This window comes from Rattus norvegicus, chromosome X (assembly GCF_036323735.1).
Source record: "Rattus norvegicus strain BN/NHsdMcwi chromosome X, GRCr8, whole genome shotgun sequence".
In the NCBI taxonomy this organism is placed as follows: Eukaryota; Metazoa; Chordata; class Mammalia; order Rodentia; family Muridae; genus Rattus; species Rattus norvegicus.
Genome location: NC_086039.1, coordinates 30,527,713 through 30,550,075, shown reverse-complemented (window position 1 = coordinate 30,550,075; position 22,363 = coordinate 30,527,713). Strand labels below are relative to the sequence as shown.

Here is a 22,363-nt window from a genome sequence, read left to right as displayed (position 1 = left end):
GAAGGCGAAATTCAGAAAGTGCATGACTGCATCTCCTGTACTGCTGCTGTCAGATTCTGGGTTTTAGGGAACTTCTGAAACACAGGGCTAAGGGCAGTGACTAGCCTGAGGCTTGGGAAAATAGGACCTCCAGTTTAGCTCATCTGTGAAAGTTCTAAGCAAAGAGGTGGTTGTCTGGAAGCCTGGAGAGGTCTTCTACCCGAGACGTAGACTGTAGCTCTGTAGGCAAAGGCCTCCATGCTCCCCAAAGTAGTTTTGATGGAAGAGACACTCCATGTTTATCCATACTATTTATTGACTGTTTATCACAGAAATGAATTTATACCAACTTTTCAGGGTGGACCAGAGATTAAATACCTTTTGCAGGGGAGAATGTCCAGGAAGGGAAGGTTATTGTCAAAAACTCTCAGGGCGTTCTAGATACCTCATTAACATTGAGAACTGTGTTCTGGGTTATGTGACCAATGTGGGAAATGTAGCGCTTGTTCCTGTCTAGAAATCTAGTAAAGAGTAGGGAGGCACTTACTGTCTTAGGTTTGTACTGGAGTGCTGGGGTCTCAGACCCACTCTACCTTACCGAGTTACCTGTCATGGTCTACTCTATCACAGGCAACTAAAGATGCTTTAAGTCGAGGTGTGTTACATCTATGCCCAGTCCAGAAGAACACCCACAGTCACTTGCTCTCAGCACAGTGAACAGTTACAAGTCTTTGGATAATCACTGTCTACTGCAGAAAAGAAATGTCTCCAACCAAGCATAAGAAGGTCAGAGATCTATTGCTATGAATATTTCGAAGGCAATTTCAATGCAAGAACAGTTAGCAAAATAAGAGTAGATACCTGCTATATGACTTCCCAAGCCATAGGCTTTTGACCAGCTTTATAGGGTCAGGCTTGATATTGTGAAACAGGCCTCAAATCCAATCAGAAGGCAGTTGATTACCTACATAATGATATGCCAGTATTGTATCAGTGGATGCATCTTGACTGACAGATCAGTATTGTAACATTTAAAGTCCAGTGTCAGGCAAGGACATTGATGTCTTTTCTCCCCCAGAAGTCTGTATAGTATCTTTTGACACTATGAAAGCTAACCATCATGGGTAAGTTTCCCAGTAAGTTTGAGATTTATTCATATATTGTAACCAAATTATGTGGTGTCTTCAGCAACAGAGTATACCATCTAGTTATGGTGGGCAATCTTTATCAGAGGAAAATAATAGCCTTTGTTGTGTTGGGTACCTGTCTTAGTTATTATTTTACTGTTGTGAACAGACACCATGACCAAGACAAGTCTTATAGAGACAACATTTAATTGGGGCTGGCTTACAGGTTCAGAGGTTCAGTCTAGTATCATCAAGGTAGGAACATGGCAGCATCCAGGCAGGCATGGTACAGGAAGAGCTGAGAGTTCTGTATCTTCATTTGATGGCTGCTAGCAGAATACTCACTTCCATGCAGCTAGGGCTAGGGTATTAAGCCCACACCCACAGTGACATATATACTCCATTAAGGCCACACCTATTCCAACAGGGCCACACCTTCTAATAGTGCCACTTTCTGGGCTAAGCACATACAAACCATCACAGTACCTTTGAGCCCTCCATGACTAATAACTTGTAGGGAACTATCCTGTGTTAGGCACTGATATTTTCCTTTAATAATCAATGCCTTCTGGGATTAGAACTGAAATATACCGTTTTACATATCTAAACCACCATTTTACTTAAGAAAATTAATAATGGCTTGAGAATATACAATATAGAGCCTACATATGAAGCATCATCATTATTCCCTGTATTTGTTATCTATTGCCATGTAACAAACACCAACACACACACACACACACACACACACACACACACACACACACACACACACACAAAACTTCATACAACACCCATAGCTAGAGATGCTTCACCTCACCCATTAGTATAGGCTGTTTTCCTGGGTTATTCTGGTTGCCTTTGAGCTCTCCAATAACTATGTCTTGTAGGTAATCTATGTCATTCTGTTTCTGGAAGCTTGGCTTGCTATCTGACAAGGTATCAAATGCAACTTAATCTCTATGTCTTTCTTCCTCTAGCAGGCTTATCTGAGATCATCCAAGCCTAACTACAGAACCTACAGAATAGTCTTCTTTAATAATCATATTTCTTTCCTGGGCCTCCAGCACTTTTAAACCATTAGAATCATTTTTCTTTATTATTTCAGTTACCCATATTGCAGCCCCCCTGAATATGAGAAGCAAGAGTGACTTATTGATTATGCCATCTTCCGGTAATCTCTGCTTCTAGCTGGTTTTCTGTCTTTTGTCTACTTTTGTTCCTTTGGGCAGTTGTGCCTAGCCTTAAATCACCCAACACCTCAAAATTCATAATGGCAAGAGCCAATCTTGTATTTGCATATGGAATAGTCAAATCTGAATCAGCCAGTAGCAAGGCCATCTACTACTACTACCAAATTCCAGGGGCTCATTGTGATGCTAAAAGCTACTTAACGTGTCTCTCTACTTTCTCATTTCTGCTTAGCATGGGACTTTTCCTTCTTCTTCCTTTCCATAGAAAGCTCTGGACACCTTTGTCAGTCCCTATTACTGAGCAAGAAAGGTAGCAGAAATAATTTTGGTACATTCCAACGAAGGGCATGAATCAAGACTTGAATTTTCTATTCTAAAAAGATGAATTCCCTACTTGTATTTCTACATATGTTCTAAATTTCACTACAACATGAGATTAAATACCAGAGCTGTGCTTCTTCCCTGATAATCTTTCAAAACCCAGTTCATTTCTTCCACATGAGAAGAAGACAGAACCACTGCATTTCTTGGAGGATTTAAGAAACATAGTTTCAATAATGCTGTAAGCCTTGGGAATTATTTTTAAGACAAGCTGGTGTAGGGATCAAAATAAAATATCTCCAAGCTGTTTGTTGTTTTGTTTTCCAAAGATTGTGGGTTTTGTTTTTGGTGGTTTTTTTTCTTGAGATAAGGTCTCACTTTGCAGCCTTGGCTGGCTTGGAACTTGCCATGTAGACTGAGCTGGCCTCACTTTCACAGAGATCTACCTGCCTCTGAGTCTTGAGTGTTGGGGAATTAATTGTGTATATCATCACATATAGCTGGAATTATCTGGAGTAAAGGGAAACCTTTTTCTATATTGTCTTAATTAGGGTTACTATTGCTGTGAGGTGACAGAATGACCAGAGAAACTTATCAAAAGGAAGCCTTTTATGGCGTAATGGCTTACAGTCAGAGGATGAGTGCATTGTCATCATGGTGGGGAGTGTGGCAGCAGATAGGAAGAAATTGTGTTTGAGAAGTAGCTCAGAGCTCACAGATGATCAGCAAGTTTCAGGCAGAGAGAGGGTGTGAGTGAAGGTGGAAAGGAGGGAGGTAGAGAGAAAAGGAGAGAAGGAGATGGGGGAGCAGTCTGGCATGATCTTTTGAAACCCCAAAGCTTTCCCCAAGATATGCACTCCTCCAACAAGGCCACATGTTCTAATCCTTCCCAAACAGTGCCACTAATTGGGGACCTAGCATAGAAAATTATGACCCCAAGAGGGCCATTCTCATTCAAATCACTACACATGAGTTCATCAAAATCTCTCACCAAGACTGTTGCCTGGCTTGAATTGCAAACTCTCCTTTCAGTGATAAATACACATCGCAGATCACAGTCTCTAGCAAATTGTTCATTTCCCTCAACCACGAAGCAGTTTTAATTTGCTACAGCATATTATATAACAGATACATTTTGAAAACATCTCTTAATGTATAGTATACAGGAACTATGAAACAGGAATTGTTTTCTCGTACTCATACACAGGATGTATTACCAAAATAGCAACAACAAAACCCCAAAGAGACAACTTTGTAACTTTGGACTCATGATTTCACCAACAGAAAGATGAGTCTAAGTATAAAATGATGCACAATGTAAAAACCAAACACCTATCTACAGAATGTTGTTTTCATTAGTAAAAATTCTTATAACAACAAAAGCAAGGCCCATTAGCAGCACTCCTTAATGAAGCTCGCACTAAAGAGCATCAGTTAAAAGACTCACCTCCAAAAAATAATTCTATGTATCATTAAATCTGAAATTAAAAACAAAACCAAAAAACATTCTGCGCTCAGCAGCCTAAAAATCTATTCCTGTCTGGGGAGTCATATGAAGCAGTGAATTACATATCTTTCATTCCCAGGACTACTTGCTGAAGCATTCTAGCCTAATGATACTTTAAAGCAGCTAAAATGAACAAATTTACACAAAGCCAGGTCCTAAAGGGCTATTGGAGCTCAAGGTTTATTACTTTTATTCATTCAACAGTAAACATTTAATGAGTGTGTGTTATTTGTTGTTTCCTAAGGGTATTTCTAGTTGTTCATATAATCATATATATATATATATATATATACACACACACACACACACACACACATATATACACACACAGACACACACACACACACACATATATATATATATGTGTGTGTGTATGTGTATTATATACAATTATATATATGGCTGGAGCTGGAGATGTGGTTTAGTTAACAGTGCCCATGTTTAATCTAGATACTTATTAGGTGGAGGCAAGAGGATCAGAGGTTCATAGTCAGCCTTAACCCTACTGTAAGTTTCAGGTCAGCCTGAGGTACATGAGAGTCCCACTTCTCTCTCTCTCTCTCTCTCTCTCTCTCTCTCTCTCTCTCTCTCTCCCCTTACCTCCCTTTCTCTCTCTCATATCTTTGTCTTTAGATATAAGAGATATATATGTATCTATAATATATTAAACATTTTACATAATTAATAACAAATAATAAATAATAAAAATAAACAAATATTTAATAATAAATGATTAATTAATTGTCAAAGAAGCCAAAAATATACAATGGAAAAAAGAAAGCATCTTAAATAAATGTTGCTGGTCTAACTGGATATCTGTATGTAGAAAAATGAAAACAGACCCATATTTGTCACCATGAACAAAGCTCAAGTTCAAGTGGATTAAAGACCTCAACATAAAACCAGATACACTCAATCTAATAAAAGAAAAAGTGGGAAAGAGCCTTAAAATCATTGGCACAGCATTCCACTGGCTTAGGCTCTAAGATCAAGAATTGATAAATGGGACTTCATGAAACTGGAAAGATTCTTTAAGGTAAAGGACACTGTCAGTAAGACAAATCGGCATCCTACCAATTGGGAGAAAATCTTCACTAACACCACATCTGATAGAAGGCTAAAATGCAAAATATATAAAGAACTCGAGAAGCTAACCACCAAAATCCAAACAACCCAATCAAAAACATGGGGTATAGAAATAAACCAAGAATTCACATCAGAGGAATCTCGAATGGCTGAGAAGCACCTAAAGAAATGTTCAAAGTCCTTAGAAATGAAAATCAGAACAACCCTGAGATTCCACCTGACACCAGTCGGAATGGCTAAGATCAAAACTTCAGGTGACAAGACATGTTGGCGAGGATGTGGAGAAAAAGGAATACACTTCCATTGCTGGTGGGATTGCAAACTGGTGCAACCACTCAGGAAATCCATTTGGAGGTTCCTCAGAAAATTGGAAGTAGACTTACCTAAAGACCCAGCAATGCCACTCTTGGGAATATACCCAAAATATGCCCCAGCATGCTACAGGGGCACATGTTCCACTATGTTCATAGCTTCCTTATTTTTGATAGCCAGAGGCTGGAAACAACCCAGATGTCCCATGACCCAAGAGTGGATACAGAAAATGTAGTTCATTTACACAATGGAATACTACTTAGCTATTAAGAATGAGGACATCCTGTGTTTTGCAGGCAAATGGATGGAACTAGAAAATATAATCTTGACTGAGGTAACTCATACCCAAAAGGACATGCACAGTATGTTCTCACTAATAAGTGGATATTAGCTAAAAGAAAAGTACATAATACCCAAGATACAGTCCACAAAACTCAAAAAGTTCAACAAGCTGAAAGGCCTAAGTTAGGACAGCACAGTACCACTTGGGAGGGAGAAGAAAGCAACAACAAGGGGAAAGGGAGGGAGGGACAGGGGGTGGGGTGGGGGGGAGAGGGGAACATGATCTGGTATTGGGTGAGGGAAAAGTGCTGAAGCCCTAAGAGCCAGCAGAAAGAATGGAAACAGGCAACCTCGGGAGGAAGGAGGTTGGGAGGATGCTCTAGAATGTACCAGAGACCTTCGAAGTAAGAGATCCTCAGGATTCAAACGGGGGGGATCCTAGAGGAAAGGCCCTACAGTGGGGAGAGGGAACTTATTGAATTCCTCTCCAGTAGAAGACAAGTCATCAAGTGAGTGATGGAGATGTTATCCTACAGTAAAAGCTCTGACCCATAATTCTTCCTGTCTGAAAGAAATACAGGGATGGAAATGGAGAAGAGCCTGAGGAAAAGAAGGTCAAGAGACAGGCCCAAAGTGGGATCCAGATCAAGGGGAGGCCCCAAGATCTCACACCATTACTGAGGCTACAGGGTGTTCACAAAAAGGGACCTACCATGACTGTTCTCTGAAATACTCAACAAGCAGCTGAAAGAGTCACATGCAGATATGTGCATCTAACCAAGGAACAAAAGCTGGTGAAGCCTCTGGTTGAATTAGGGAAAAGCTAGAGGAAGCTGAGGAGAAGGGCAACCCTGTAGGAGGACTAGCAGTCTTAACTAACCTGGACCCCTGAGATCTCTCAGACACTGGACCACCAACCTGGCAGCATACACCAGCTGACATGAGGCCTCCAACAAATATACAGCAGATAACGCACTGATCTGGGTTGAGTCAGAGAAGATGCACCTAACCCTCAAGAGACTGGAAACCCCAGGAAGTTTAGAGGTCTGCTGGGGTGAGTAGGGTGGGGATATCCTTGTGGAGACAGTAGGGCAGGGGTAGGGAGGAGGTATGAGGTGGACTGTGAGGGGAATAATATCTGTAGTGTAAAAATGAATGAACAGAAAACTTTTTAAAATAACATATTTTATTATATATTATAATTATATAGCAAATATGATATATGCATATTATATTTATATATGTAACCTATGTAAATGTATATTTTATATATTATATACAATATATTATAACTATATAATATGTATATATCATATATGGTATGTAGTATATATGAAGCACATAATATACACTTACAAATTATTTATATAATTATATAATGCAATATATAATATGACGTGTATTATAAATTATGATATATAACATAAGACATAATATTGATAACATGATATATAATATCTATAATATCATTAACATTTGTAATATGTATAATATAGGCTATAAAATATAATGTTTAATATGTAACCTCTAATATATGGCATATATAACATAATATATAATATATTTATGATACATAATAAATATAATGAATATATGTTACATTAGAGATAAAATATAATATATGATATAAAATGTATAACATATAATTTTTGATGTATATGATAAAGGAATATTATAAATGATACATGATATATAACATACAATATATTATATACTATATGATATGATATATACAGTATGATATATGAAATGTGATTGTATGATATATCATATATGATAATTGCTATATAAAATATATAATAAATTATTATAAATATAAAAATAAATATAATATAAAATATACAATAAACAATATAAAGTCTATAAGTATAACATACAATACATAATATGGAATATACAATATGTGATAAGTAACACATGACATATGACATTTATCATGTAACATGTAATATAATATCTAATGTATAACATTTGATATATGATATATCATATCTGATATATAAATTGTTATTTGTACTACATAAAATATAAAACATTCAATATAAATTATGATATATGATATAGAATACATGATATAATGTATAAATACAAAAAATATAATGTACTATATAGTACATAACAAGTGCTATATAACATTTAGCATAAAACATAATATTTAATATCCAATGCAATATGATTGATATATTATCAATATAAATACTAATATAACACACAATACAGACTATACAATATATAATATATGAAATATAACATATAATACATGATATATGATATACTATAAGTAACATATTATAGCAACTTGTATCATATATCATATAACATATAGTATATACAATATAAAATATGATATATAAAATGTGTTATGTAATCTGTAATCTGAAATATATAACATAAGGCAACAATATAAAATATGGAGAGGAAAAACTACACGCCGGAAAGCAGAACACTCTGTCCCCATAACTGACTGAAAGAGAGGAAAACAGGTCTACAGCACTCCTGACACACAGGCTTATAGGACAGTCTAGCCACTGTCAGAAATAGAAGAACAAAGTAACACTAGAGATAATCTGATGGCGAGAGGCAAGCCCAGGAACCCAAGCAACAGAAACAAAGACTACATGGCACCATCGGAGCCCAATTCTCCCATCAAAACAAACATGGAATATCCAAACACACCAGAAAAGCAAGATCTAGTTTCAAAATCATTTTTGATCATGATGCTGGAGGACTTCAAGAAAGACATGAAGAACTCCCTTAGAGAACAAGTAGAAGCCTACAGAGAGGAATCGCAAAAATGCCTGAAAGAATCGCAAAAATCCCTGAAAGAATTCCAGGAAAACATAAATAAACAAGTAGAAGCCCATAGAGAGGAGACACAAAAATCCCTGAAAGAATTCCAGGAAAACATAAATAAACAAGTAGAAGCCCATAGAGAGGAGACACAAAAATCCCTGAAAGAATTCCAGGAAAACACAATCAAACAGTTGAAGGAATTAAAAATGGAAATAGAAGCAATCAAGAAAGAACACATGGAAACAACCCTGGATATAGAAAACCAAAAGAAGAGACAAGGAGCTGTAGATACAAGCTTCACCAACAGAATACAAGAGATGGAAGAGAGAATCTCAGGAGCAGAAGATTCCATAGAAATCATTGACTCAACTGTCAAAGATAATGTAAAGCGGAAAAAGCTACTGGTCCAAAACATACAGGAAATCCAGGACTCAATGAGAAGATCAAACCTAAGGATAATAGGTATAGAAGAGAGTGAAGACTCCCAGCTCAAAGGACCAGTAAATATCTTCAACAAAATCATAGAAGAAAACTTCCCTAACCTAAAAAAAGAGATACCCATAGACATACAAGAAGCCTACAGAACTCCAAATAGATTGGACCAGAAAAGAAACACCTCCCGTCACATAATAGTCAAAACACCAAACGCACAAAATAAAGAAAGAATATTAAAAGCAGTAAGGGAAAAAGGTCAAATAACATATAAAGGGAGACCTATCAGAATCACACCAGACTTCTCGCCAGAAACTATGAAGGCCAGAAGATCCTGGACTGATGTCATACAGACCCTAAGAGAACACAAATGCCAGCCCAGGTTACTGTATCCAGCAAAACTCTCAATTAACATTGATGGAGAAACCAAGATATTCCATGACAAAACCAAATTTACACAATATCTTTCTACAAATCCAGCACTACAAAGGATAATAAATGGTAAAGCCCAACATAAGGAGGCAAGCTATACCCTAGAAGAAGCAAGAAACTAATCGTCTTGGCAACAAAACAAAGAGAATGAAAGCACACAAACATAACCTCACATCCAAATATGAATATAACGGGAAGCAATAATCACTATTCCTTAATATCTCTCAATATCAATGGCCTCAACTCCCCAATAAAAAGACATAGATTAACAAACTGGATACGCAACGAGGACCCTGCATTCTGCTGCCTACAGGAAACACACCTCAGAGACAAAGACAGACACTACCTCAGAGTGAAAGGCTGGAAAACAACTTTCCAAGCAAATGGTCAGAAGAAGCAAGCTGGAGTAGCCATTCTAATATCAAATAAAATCAATTTCCAACTAAAAGTCATCAAAAAAGATAAGGAAGGACACTTCATATTCATCAAAGGAAAAATCCACCAAGATGAACTCTCAATCCTAAATATCTATGCCCCAAATACAAGGGCACCTACATACGTAAAAGAAACCTTACTAAAGCTCAAAACACACATTGCACCTCACACAATAATAGTGGGAGATTTCAACACCACACTCTCATCAATGGACAGATCATGGAAACAGAAATTAAACAGTGATGTCGACAGACTAAGAGAAGTCATGAGCCAAATGGACTTAACGGATATTTATAGAACATTCTATCCTAAAGCAAAAGGATATACCTTCTTCTCAGCTCCTCATGGTACTTTCTCCAAAATTGACCATATAATTGGTCAAAAAACGGGCCTCAACAGGTACAGAAAGATAGAAATAATCCCATGCGTGCTATCGGACCACCACGGCCTAAAACTGGTCTTCAATAACAATAAGGGAAGAATGCCCACATATACGTGGAAATTGAACAGTGCTGTACTCAATCATAACCTTGTCTAGGGAGAAATAAAGAAAGAAATTAAAAACTTTTTAGAATTTAATGAAAATGAAGATACAACATACTCAAACTTATGGGACACAATGAAAGCCGTGCTAAGAGGAAAACTCATAGCGCTGAGTGCCTGCAGAAAGAAACAGGAAAGAGCATATGTCAGCAGCTTGACAGCACACCTAAAAGCTCTAGAACAAAAAGAAGCAAATACACCCAGGAGGAGTAGAAGGCAGGAAATAATCAAACTCAGAGCTGAAATCAACCAAGTAGAAACAAAAAGGAACATAGAAAGAATCAACAGAAACAAAAGTTGGTTCTTTGAGAAAATCAACAAGATAGATAAACCCTTAGCCAGACTAACGAGAGGACACAGAGAGTGCGTCCAAATTAACAAAATCAGAAATGAAAAGGGAGACATAACAACAGATTCAGAGGAAATTCAAAAAATCATCAGATCTTACTATAAAAACCTATATTCAACAAAACTTGAAAATCTTCAGGAAATGGACAATTTCCTAGACAGATACCAGGTACCGAAGTTAAATCAGGAACAGATAAACCAGTTAAACAACCCCATAACTCCTAAGGAAATAGAAGCAGTCATTAAAGTCTCCCAACCAAAAAGAGCCCAGGTCCAGACGGGTTTAGTGCAGAATTCTATCAAACCTTCATAGAAGACCTCATACCAATATTATCCAAACTATTCCACAAAATTGAAACAGATGGAGCCCTACCGAATTCCTTCTATGAAGCCACAATTACTCTTATACCTAAACCACACAAAGACACAACAAAGAAAGAGAACTTCAGACCAATTTCCCTTATGAATATCGACGCAAAAATACTCAATAAAATTCTGGCAAACCGAATCCAAGAGCACATCAAAACAATCATCCACCATGATCAAGTAGGCTTCATCCCAGGCATGCAGGGATGGTTTAATATAAGGAAAACCATCAACGTGATCCATTATATAAACAAACTGAAAGAACAGAACCACATGATCATTTCATTAGATGCTGAGAAAGCATTTGACAAAATTCAACACCCCTTCATGATAAAAGTCCTGGAAAGAATAGGAATTCAAGGCCCATACCTAAACATAGTAAAAGCCATATACAGCAAACCAGTTGCTAACATTAAACTAAATGGAGAGAAACTTGAAGCAATCCCACTAAAATCAGGGACTAGACAAGGCTGCCCACTCTCTCCCTACTTATTCAATATAGTTCTTGAAGTTCTAGCCAGAGCAATCAGACAACAAAAGGAGATCAAGGGGATACAGATGGGAAAAGAAGAAGTCAAAATATCACTATTTGCAGATGACATGATAGTATATTTAAGTGATCCAAAAAGTTCCACCAGAGAACTACTAAAGCTGATAAACAACTTCAGCAAAGTGGCTGGGTATAAAATTAACTCAAATAAATCGGTTGCCTTCCTCTATACAAAAGAGAAACAAGCCGAGAAAGAAATTAGAGAAATGACACCCTTCATAATAGACCCAAATAATATAAAGTACCTCGGTGTGACTTTAATCAAGCAAGTAAAAGATCTGTACAATAAGAACTTCAAGACACTGAGGAAAGAAATTGAAGAAGACCTCAGAAGATGGAAAGATCTTCCATGCTCATGGATTGGCAGGATTAATGTAGTAAAAATGGCCATTTTACCAAAAGCAATCTACAGATTCAATGCAATCCCCATCAAAATACCAATCCAATTCTTCAAAGAGTTAGACAGAACAATTTGCAAATTCGTCTGGAATAACAAAAAACCCAGGATAGCTAAAGCTATCCTCAACAATAAAAGGACTTCAGGGGGAATCACTATCCCTGAACTCAAGCAGTATTACAGAGCAATAGTGATAAAAACTGCATGGTATTGGTACAGAGACAGACAGATAGACCAATGGAATAGAATTGAAGACCCAGAAATGAACCCACACACCTATGGTCACTTGATTTTTGACAAAGGAGCCAAAACCATCCAATGGAAAAAAGATAGCATTTTCAGCAAATGGTGCTGGTTCAACTGGAGGGCAACGTGTAGAAGAATGCAGATCGATCCATCCTTATCACCCTGTACAAAGCTTAAGTCCAAGTGGATCAAGGGCCTCCACATCAAACCAGACACACTCAAACTAATAGAAGAAAAACTAGGGAAGCATCTGGAACACATGGGCACTGGAAAAAATTTCCTGAACAAAACACCAATGGCTTATGCTCTAAGATCAAGAATCGACAAATGGGATCTCATAAAACTGCAAAGCTTCTGTAAGGCAAAGGACACGGTGGTTAGGACAAAACGGCAACCAACAGATTGGGAAAAGATCTTTACCAATCCTACAACAAATAGAGGCCTTATATCCAAAATATACAAAGAACTCAAGAAGTTAGACCGCAGGGAAACAAATAACCCTATTAAAAAATGGGGTTCAGAGCTAAACAAAGAATTCACAGCTGAGGAATGCCGAATGGCTGAGAAACACCTAAAGAAATGTTCAACATCTTTAGTCATAAGGGAAATGCAAATCAAAACAACCCTGAGATTTCACCTCACACCAGTGAGAATGGCTAAGATCAAAAACTCAGGTGACAGCAGATGCTGGCGAGGATGTGGAGAAAGAGGAACACTCCTCCATTGTTGGTGGGATTGCAGACTGGTAAAACCATTCTGGAAATCAGTCTGGAGGTTCCTCAGAAAATTGGACATTGAACTGCCTGAGGATCCAGCTATACCTCTCTTGGGCATATACCCAAAAGATGCCTCAACATATAAAAGAGACACGTGCTCCACTATGTTCATCGCAGCCTTATTTATAATAGCCAGAAACTGGAAAGAACCCAGATGCCCTTCAACAGAGGAATGGATACAGAAAATGTGGTACATCTACACAATGGAATATTACTCAGCTATCAAAAACAACGAGTTTATGAAATTCATAGGCAAATGGTTGGAACTGGAAAATATCATCCTGAGTGAGCTAACCCAATCACAGAAAGACATACATGGTATGCACTCATTGATAAGTGGCTATTAGCCCAAATGCTTGAATTACCCTAGATCCCTAGAACAAACGAAACTCAAGACAGATGATCAAAATGTGAATGCTTCACTCCTTCTTTAAATGAGGAAAAAGAATACCCTTGGCAGGGAAGGGAGAGGCAAAGATTAAAACAGAGACTGAAGGAACACCCATTCGGAGCCTGCCCCACATGTGGCCCATACATATACAGCCACCCAATTAGACAAGATGGATGAAGCAAAGAAGTGCAGACCGACAGGAGCCGGATGTAGATCGCTCCTGAGAGACACAGCCAGAATACAGCAAATACAGAGGCGAATGCCAGCAGCAAACCACTGAACTGAGAATAGGTCCCCCGTTGAAGGAATCAGAGAAAGAACTGGAAGAGCTTGAAGGTGATCGAGACCCCAAAAGTACAACAATGTCAAGCAACCAGAGCTTCCAGGGACTAAGCCACTACCTAAATACTATACATGGACTGACCCTGGACTCTGACCCCATAGGTAGCAATGAATATCCTAGTAAGAGCACCAGTGGAAGGGGAAGCCCTGGGTCCTGCTAAGACTGAACCCCCAGTGAACTAGACTATGGGGGGAGGGCGGCAATGGGGGGAGGGTTGGGAGGGGAATACCCATAAGGAAGGGGAGGGGGGAGGGGGTTGTTTGCCCGGAAGTCGGGAAAGGGAATAACACTTGAAATGTATATAAGAAATACTCAAGTTAATAAAAAAAATATAAAATATGACATAATATATAGATTTATGATATAAAATATACAAAATATACTTCAGAAAACATTATTTAATATATACTTTAAACTGTGCACTATCTATTGTATACTATGTAATATGAACATATATTATATCTAAAAATCTATAAATATAAATACAAATGTAAATCTAAACACAAATATAATATGCAATATAAAATATGCAAAACACAATATAAAATATATAGCATATAATATACCTTACATGGTATCTAATATACAATACATGATGTATGATATATAATATGTGACACATTACATGTGATATAGGAATTGTGACTCATGACATTTTCTTTAACCTATAACATGTAATATAATATACTAAATATGATATATGGTACATGATCTTCAATCTGTAAACATTGAGATATAAAATATGATACATAATATATAATGTATGATATATGATATAAAACATGTAATATATACATACAACACACACTATATTATATACAATATTTAATATATTGAATGTATAATATATGACATATAACATGTAATATAAAACAAGTAACATGCAACATGTAACATATACCATATGACTTACAACTTACAACATACAACATACAAAGTGCAACCCTTAAGATAAAACCTGAGAGCACAAGTGAGAACACCACTTCTACTTGGAGGGACCTGCCTGGAGCCCTCAGTACACAGGAACCAAGTAGCAGGCTGGGACAGGATCCTTCTAGTTTCTGTCTGCACCCTGAGCTGACGCTGTGCCACAGCTCTCTGTACCCAGTTCCTGTGAGGACAGAGTTTGTCTCCCAGGAGTGCTGACACACAGACTTAGAGAAGGGTCAAGAAGCCACTGTCAGAGACAGCAAGACCAGGTAATAACAGAGATAACCAGATAGCAAGAGGCAAGTGCATGAACCTAAGCAACAGAAAACAAGGCCACTTGGCACCCTCAGAACCCAGTTCTCCCACCACAGCAAGTCCTAGATACCCCAACTCACCAGAAAAGTAAGATTATGATTCAAAATCAAATCTTATGATGCTGTTAGAGGACTTTAAGAAGGACATAAATGACTCCCTTAAACAAATACAGGACAACACAGATAAATGGTAGAAGCACTTAAAGAGGAATCACAAAAATCCCTTAAAGAATTACAGAAAAACACAACCAAAAGGTGAAGGAATTGAACAAAACCATCCAGGATCTAAACATGGCAATAGAGACAATAAAGAAATAGCAAAGAGAAACAACATTGAAGATAGAAAACCTAGGAAAGAGATCAGGAGTCATAGATGCAAGCATCGCCAACATAATACAAAAGATAGAAGAGAGAATCTCAGGAGCAGAAGACACCATATAAAACATTGACACAACCATCAAAGAAAATGCAAAATGCAAGAAGCTTCTAACCCAAAACATCCAGGAAATCCAGGGTACAATGAGAAGACCCAACCTAAAGATAACAGAAATAGGTATAGAAGAGAGAGAAGATTCCCAACTTAAGGGCCAGTAAGTATCTTCAACAAAATTATAGAAGAAAACTTTCCTAACCTAAGAAAGAGATGCCCATAAACATACAAGAAAATTAATCCCTCCTGTCACATAATAGTAAAAACTCACTGATAAGTGGCTATTAGCCCAAATGCTTGAATTACCCTAGATGCACAGAACACATGAAAATGAAGGCGGATGATCAAAATGCAAATGCTTTACTCCTTCTTTAAAAGGGGAACAAGAATGCCCTTGTCAGGGAATAGGGAGGCAAAGATTAAAACAGAGGCAAAAGGAACACCCATTCAGAGCCTGCCCCACATGTAGCCCATACATATACAGCCACCCAATTAGACAAGGTGGATGAAGCAAAGAAGTGCAGGCCGACAGGAACCGGATGTAGATCTCTCCTGAAAGACACAGCCAGAATTCAGCAAATACATAGGCAAATCCCATTATTAAACCACTGAACTGAGAATGGGACCCCCGTTGAAGGTATCTTAGAAAGGACTGAAAGAGGTTGAAGGGACTTGAGACCCCATATGAACAACAATGCCAACCAACCAGAGCTTCCAGTGTCTAAGCCACTACCCAAAGACTATATATGGACTGACCCTGGGCTCCAACTGCATAGGAAGCAATGAATAGCCTAGTAAGAGTACCAGTGGCAGGGGAAGCCCTTGGTCCTGCCAAGACTGAACCCCCAGTGATTCTGATTGTTGGGGGGAGCGCGGTAATATGGGTAGGGTGGGGAGGGGTACACCCATAGAGAAGGGGAGTGGGAGGGGTTAGGGGGATGTTGGCCCAGAAACTGGGAAAGGGAATAACAATTGAAATGTAAATAGGAAATCCCCAAGTTAATAAAGATGAAAAAAAAAACAAAACAAAACAAAGAAATAGCAGCAGTCATAAAAAGTCTCCCCCCCCCAAAAAAAAGAGCCCAGGAACAGTGATTTTCATGCAGAATTCTATCAAACATTCACTCAATACCCAATACCAATACTCTTCAAGCTATGTCACAAAATAGAAACAGACAGGACACTACCCAATTCCATCTATGAAGCTAAAATTACCCTTATACCTTAAACATACAAAGACCCAAGAAAGAAAGAGAAGTTCAGACCAATTTCCCTTATGGATATCGATGCAAAAATACTCAATAAGGTTCTGGCAAACTGAATTAAAGACCACATCAAAACGATCATCCATCATGATCAAGTAGGCTTAGTCCCAGGAATGCAGGGATGGTTTAATATACAGAAATTCATCTATGTAATCCACTACATAAACAAACTCAAAGAAAAAAAAACACATGTTATCATATCATTAGCTGCTGAGAAAGCATTTCACAAAATTGAGTACCCCTTCATGTTAAAAATCTTGGAAAGGTCAGGAATTCAAATTCCATGCCTAAATATAGTAAAAGCAATGTACAGCACACCAGTATCCAACATCAAACCAAATGGAGAGAAACTTGAAGCAATACTACTAATATCAGGGACTAGACAAAGCTGCCCACTCTTGCCCCACTTATTCAATATAGTACTTGAATTCCTAGTCAGAACAATCAGACAACAAAAGAAGGTCAAAGGGATACAAATTGGAAAGGAAGAAGTCAAAATATCACTATTTGTAGATGATGTGTTACTACACATAAGTGAATCTCAAAATTCCACCAGAGACTCCTACAGCTGATAAACAACTTCAGTAAAGTGGCTGGGTATAAATTTAACTCAAACAATTTAGTAGCCTTCCTCTATTCAAAGGATAAACAGTCTGTGAAAGAAATTAAGGAAACAACACCTTTCACAATAGTCACAAATAATAGAAAATCCCTTATTTGACTCTAGCCAAGCAAGTGAACAATCTGTATGATAAGTACTTTAAGTCTCTTAAGAAAGAAATTGAAGATCACAGAAGGTGGAAGGATCTCTTATGGTCATGGATTGGCAGGATTAACATTGTGAAAATGGCCATCTGCCAAAAGCAATCTACAGACTCAATGCAATGCAATCCCTATCAAAATTCCAACTCAGTTCTTCATAGAGTTAGAAAGAGCAATTTGCAAATTCATTTGGAACAACAAAAAGCCAGGTTAGAGAAAACTATCCTCAACTTTGGGGGGAAGCACCATCCCTGACCACAAGCTGTATTATAGAGCAATAGTGATTAAAAACGGATAATGGTACAGAGGCAGGCAGGTAGATCAATGAAATAGAATTGAAACCCAGAAATGAACCCATACACCTATGGTCTCTTGATCTTTAACAAAGGAGCTAAAACCATCCAATGGAAAAAAGATAGCATTTTCAACAAATTGGGCTGGTTCAACTTGTTGTCAACATGTAGGAAAATGCAAATTGGTACATTCTTATTACCCTATAGAATGGACACATGCCCCACTATGTTCATAGTATGCTTATTTATAATAGCCAGAAGCTGGAAAGAAGTTAGATGTCTTTCTATAGAGGCATACATACAGAAAATGTGGTGCATTTACACAATAAAATACTACTCACTTATTAAAACAATGACTTTATGAAATTCTTAAGCAAATGGATAGAACTAGAAAATGTCCTGAGTGAGGTAACCCAATCACCAAAGAAAGCACATGATTTTCAGTCAATGATGAGTGGATATTAGCACAACAGCTCAGAATACCCAAGAAACAATTTACAGACCACATGAACTTCAAGAAAGAGGAAGAGCCTGACACCCAGGATGCTGGCCTTGAACTCTCAAGCACAATCCTGCCCCAGCCTCCCAAGCTACTGGGATTACAGGCGCGCGCCACCACGCTCGGGAAAGGGAATAACACTCGAAATGTATATAAGAAATACTCAAGTTAATAAAAAAAAAAAAAAGAAAGAGGAAGAGCAAAGTGTGGATGCTTCAGTCCTTCCTAGAAGGGGAAATGCTCACAGCGGGAAATACAGAGAAGTAATATGATTCACAGACTGAGGGAAAAGCCATCAAGAGACTGCCATACCTGGGAATCCATCCCACATACAATCTCCAAATGCAGACACTATTGTCGATGCCAAGAAGTGCATGCTGATAAGAGCCTGATATAGCAGTATCCTCAGAGACTCTGCCAGAGCCTGAAAATACAGAGTCTGAGGCTCACAGCCAATGAGGTCCTCAATGGAAGGCGTTAGAGAAGGACTGAGGTAGCCGAATGGGTTTGCAACCCCAGAGGAATAACAAGGAATATCAAGAAACCAGACAACCCAGAGTTCTCAGGTACTAAAACACTAACCAAAGAGTACACAAGGAGTGACCCATGGCTTCACCCACATATATAGCAGAGGATGGCCTTGTAGGGCATCAATATAAGAAGAGATTCTTGGTCCTGTAAAGGCTCCATGCCCAAGTGTAGGGAAATGCCAGGGCAGGGAGGCAGGAGGTAGTGAATGGGTTCCTGAGGGAGCACCCTCATAGAAGGAGGTGAAGTGGGAATAGGATATGGGGTTTCCAGGGGGAGGAAACCAGGAAAGGGGATAACATTTGAAATATAAATAAAGAAAATACCCAATTTAAAAGAAGAAGAAAAAAAGAAAGAAGACCAGCAGAACTCTTCCATGGTTTCTGCATTTCCTGCTCTGTTTGACTTCCTCTCCCGTTGTCCTTCAGGGATCAACAGTGTAATGTAGAGTGTAATACAAATAAGCCCAGTCCTCCCCAACATGCTGCTTGGTCTTGGTATTACATCACAGTATTAGGAACCTTAACCAGGACAGAAATTGGTAACTGAAGTAACAGACTTAAATATGTTGTTTGTGGGAGGATTGTGGAAAGGCTTTGGAACTTTGTGCTATAAAAGCCATAGACTGTTCTAAACTTGGTGAGCCATTCTGTAAAAAGCTTGGAAGATAAGAATGTTAAAGGCTCTGGAAGTTACAAAGGGAAATTTATAGACTTTACCAGGCTATTTGTTATTTTGAATTAAGATTCTGGTTGTCTCAAGCTGAGAAATTAGTGATTAGGAAGGGGCCAGTATCACTGAGGTGAAATCTTCTGAAAAGTGTTTTTAGAGAGTCAGCACACAGAAGCTGTGTTCCAGACATGACCAAGGTTTTACCCTGTTCTGGTAGATGAACTTGGCAGTTTAAGAGTCATCTAGGTGGTACTGGTTTTGAAAGCATTGTGGAGAGCAACTGAGGCTTGTTACTGGGAGAGGGCAGGGGAGGACATTGGTGAAGATGCAGCCTCAGTAGCAGTTGACAGCCTAGGACCTGGGCGTCATGCAGAAAACTGAAGCTTTGGTGCCATGAAGTGAGCCTAGTTGAGGACACCATGAAGCCCAGTTGCAGCTGAAGACACCAGCACTTTGCAGATGTCAGTACCATGGGGCAACCTCCAAGAAGAGCAGCAGTAGTGGAGTGGAGCCTGCCAGAGCTTAGAAGACAAACTGTGTGTCCTGCCGAAAGCAGAGCCAGAGCAGTGACCTATACCCTTTAGAGTAACCCACAAGTTCATGAATGAATCCCAGACATCGAACACTGAGTTATCTTATGACTGGAGTTTGATATGGCCTTGTTCAGATTATGACTGTGCCCTGGTTCTTCCCTCTTAAAATGAGAAGTTTTTCATTTAATTTTGATTATTACAGTTGCCTATAGAGGAATGACTTTGCACTTTTAAAGGAGATCGTGGGATTGTTTTGTAAAGGGGGAGATTAGAAGATATTTTAGAGACTGGAGTTTTAATGTGTTTGAATGTGTAAGGATGTGGGGGCTTTTAAATTTTATGGTTTATACTGTGATATGAATATTAACATGTCATCTTGGGAATAAATGAGAAACGAAAGGTTCTGAGAAGTGACGTGTTTGTGTGTCATGTGAGCAAGGTGTCAGTTTTACTGACTAGTCAACCAAACAATCCAAAATTATCGTAGGTGGGAGTACCAATTGAGAAAAATATCCTCTAAGATCAGGCTGTAGTCAAGCCTTTAGGGCACTTTTAATTCATTGTATAAGAATTCTACTTTTAAGACTAAATTACAGTTTGAAATGAGAAAATTTAAACTTGCCTTTAATACAACAATGATGGTTTATTGGAATTACAACACCGGGAGCTAAAATGGGGATTCTCCTGTCTTCCCAAAAAAGTCAACTCTCACAACTGCTATCAATTTCATCCTTGTCAGGATGTAAGGATTAATTTTTTTATCGTTTTTATCATTTTTACCCACATTAATATTAGGGGCCTATGGTTAGGTTGCTGTGGTGGTAATCTGTTTGCTGAAGGACAGCTGTTCTCAAGTTGGTCCTTAACGAACACTAAGATTTTGACTTTTGATTGCTTAATCTTCTGGTACTCAGAAAAATCCATACATGTCTGTTTTAATATATATAAAGTTCCTCTTCTCCCCTGAGCGCTTCAGTTATCTTTGGGGCTTGAGTGTGTTCACACTGGACTGGTTGGCCTGTGTAGTTTGTCTAATTCGTTGGTATCACAGGAGCATGTTGATTGGTGGTAGTTTAACTTTTCAATGTTCATTCAGCTTTCAACAGAAATGTTCTTCCTTGCTCAGTCTCTTTGGTACTGCTTGTGCAGAGAAAAGCAGGAGAGGAACTTCTAGGCTATTACAGCTTGAAAGAGGGGAAAACATAATAAGGGGGTAACAGTTTGACGTATATAGACAGGTTTTTGTAAGATCCAGTACATACCATAGAGTATAGTGTGACGTACTGAGATCAGCTGGAAACCCTTTACTGGGAGTGTTGCAGGGCAAAGGTGCACTTTTTGTATATTGCATACAGCAGAAGAATGGAGCGTAGCATCTGTTTGCACATGGCCAGTGTCATCTCAATCTGGGGCTCCCTGAGTCCAGTGGGCCACTGTTGTTCTTTGCTGATAATTTTGCTGAAGGCCGATGTTTTAGAAATTTTGAAGGTCCCAGTCCACTTGGGTGGCTGGACTGTAATAACCCTGCCAAAAACTGAATCCACCCCAAGGAGTCTGATGGGCTGGGGCTTCCTAATCGTTGGTGTCTTCTTGGCTGCTGTTCCTTTCTGTGGCTCAAGTGGGTGGCCAGGTAACTCTGAGCTCCTTTCGGCTATCATCCTGGGGATCTGAGAGACCACAGCTACTTCGTGAAAGCACTGTTGAACTTCCACATCACAGGGGCTCTGTGGGAAAAAAGGCGAGAATCTAAAAGGATGTTTGGAAGCAAAAGTAGGTGTTGTGTGGCGAAGCCATTGCAAATTCTCATCTAGGGGGCTCCAGGGGGACCAGAGCTGGTACAGTGCCATTGCCAGTCTGACTGCACTCCCCCTCACAGCACAGATTCTAGAGTAGCAGCTGAGTCTTTTCTCTGTCTGGCTCTTAGCAACAGCCTTTGTGACCTAAGGCCATCAGAACCTAACTCACAGTTTGGCTGGAGACTAGAGGTACCTCTCTGTGAGGTATCAGAGCCAGCATACTGCTCAGCCCTCAATAAATCAGATATGGGACCATGGAGGACAAGACAGCTTTTTGTCCCATAATCACATTATAAATGAATGATGATAGCTTAGAATTAGTTTCTGTTATGGAATAAATGTGAATAGGAAATAACTTGTTATACCAATAAATATATAAAACATCACTAAGTCACCTTAAAAGTATTTTAAATAAAATAGCAAAATGGAAGTAATGAGCAAATCTAAAAAGGACATTTTTACCTTCTCTTATTCTTCATCTA

The 22,363-nt window shown here is 38.6% G+C and overlaps 1 protein-coding gene across 1 annotated transcript; it reads right to left on the bottom strand.

Moving 5' to 3' along the window:
• Positions 1-20,708: 20,708 nt before the first annotated feature.
• Positions 20,709-21,976, bottom strand: LOC686042 (hypothetical protein). Its single transcript, XM_006250422.4, has one exon. It carries the CDS (start codon positions 21,930-21,932, stop codon positions 21,390-21,392), a length of 543 nt encoding a protein of 180 aa, XP_006250484.1. The 5' UTR covers positions 21,933-21,976; the 3' UTR covers positions 20,709-21,389.
• Positions 21,977-22,363: the final 387 nt, after the last annotated feature.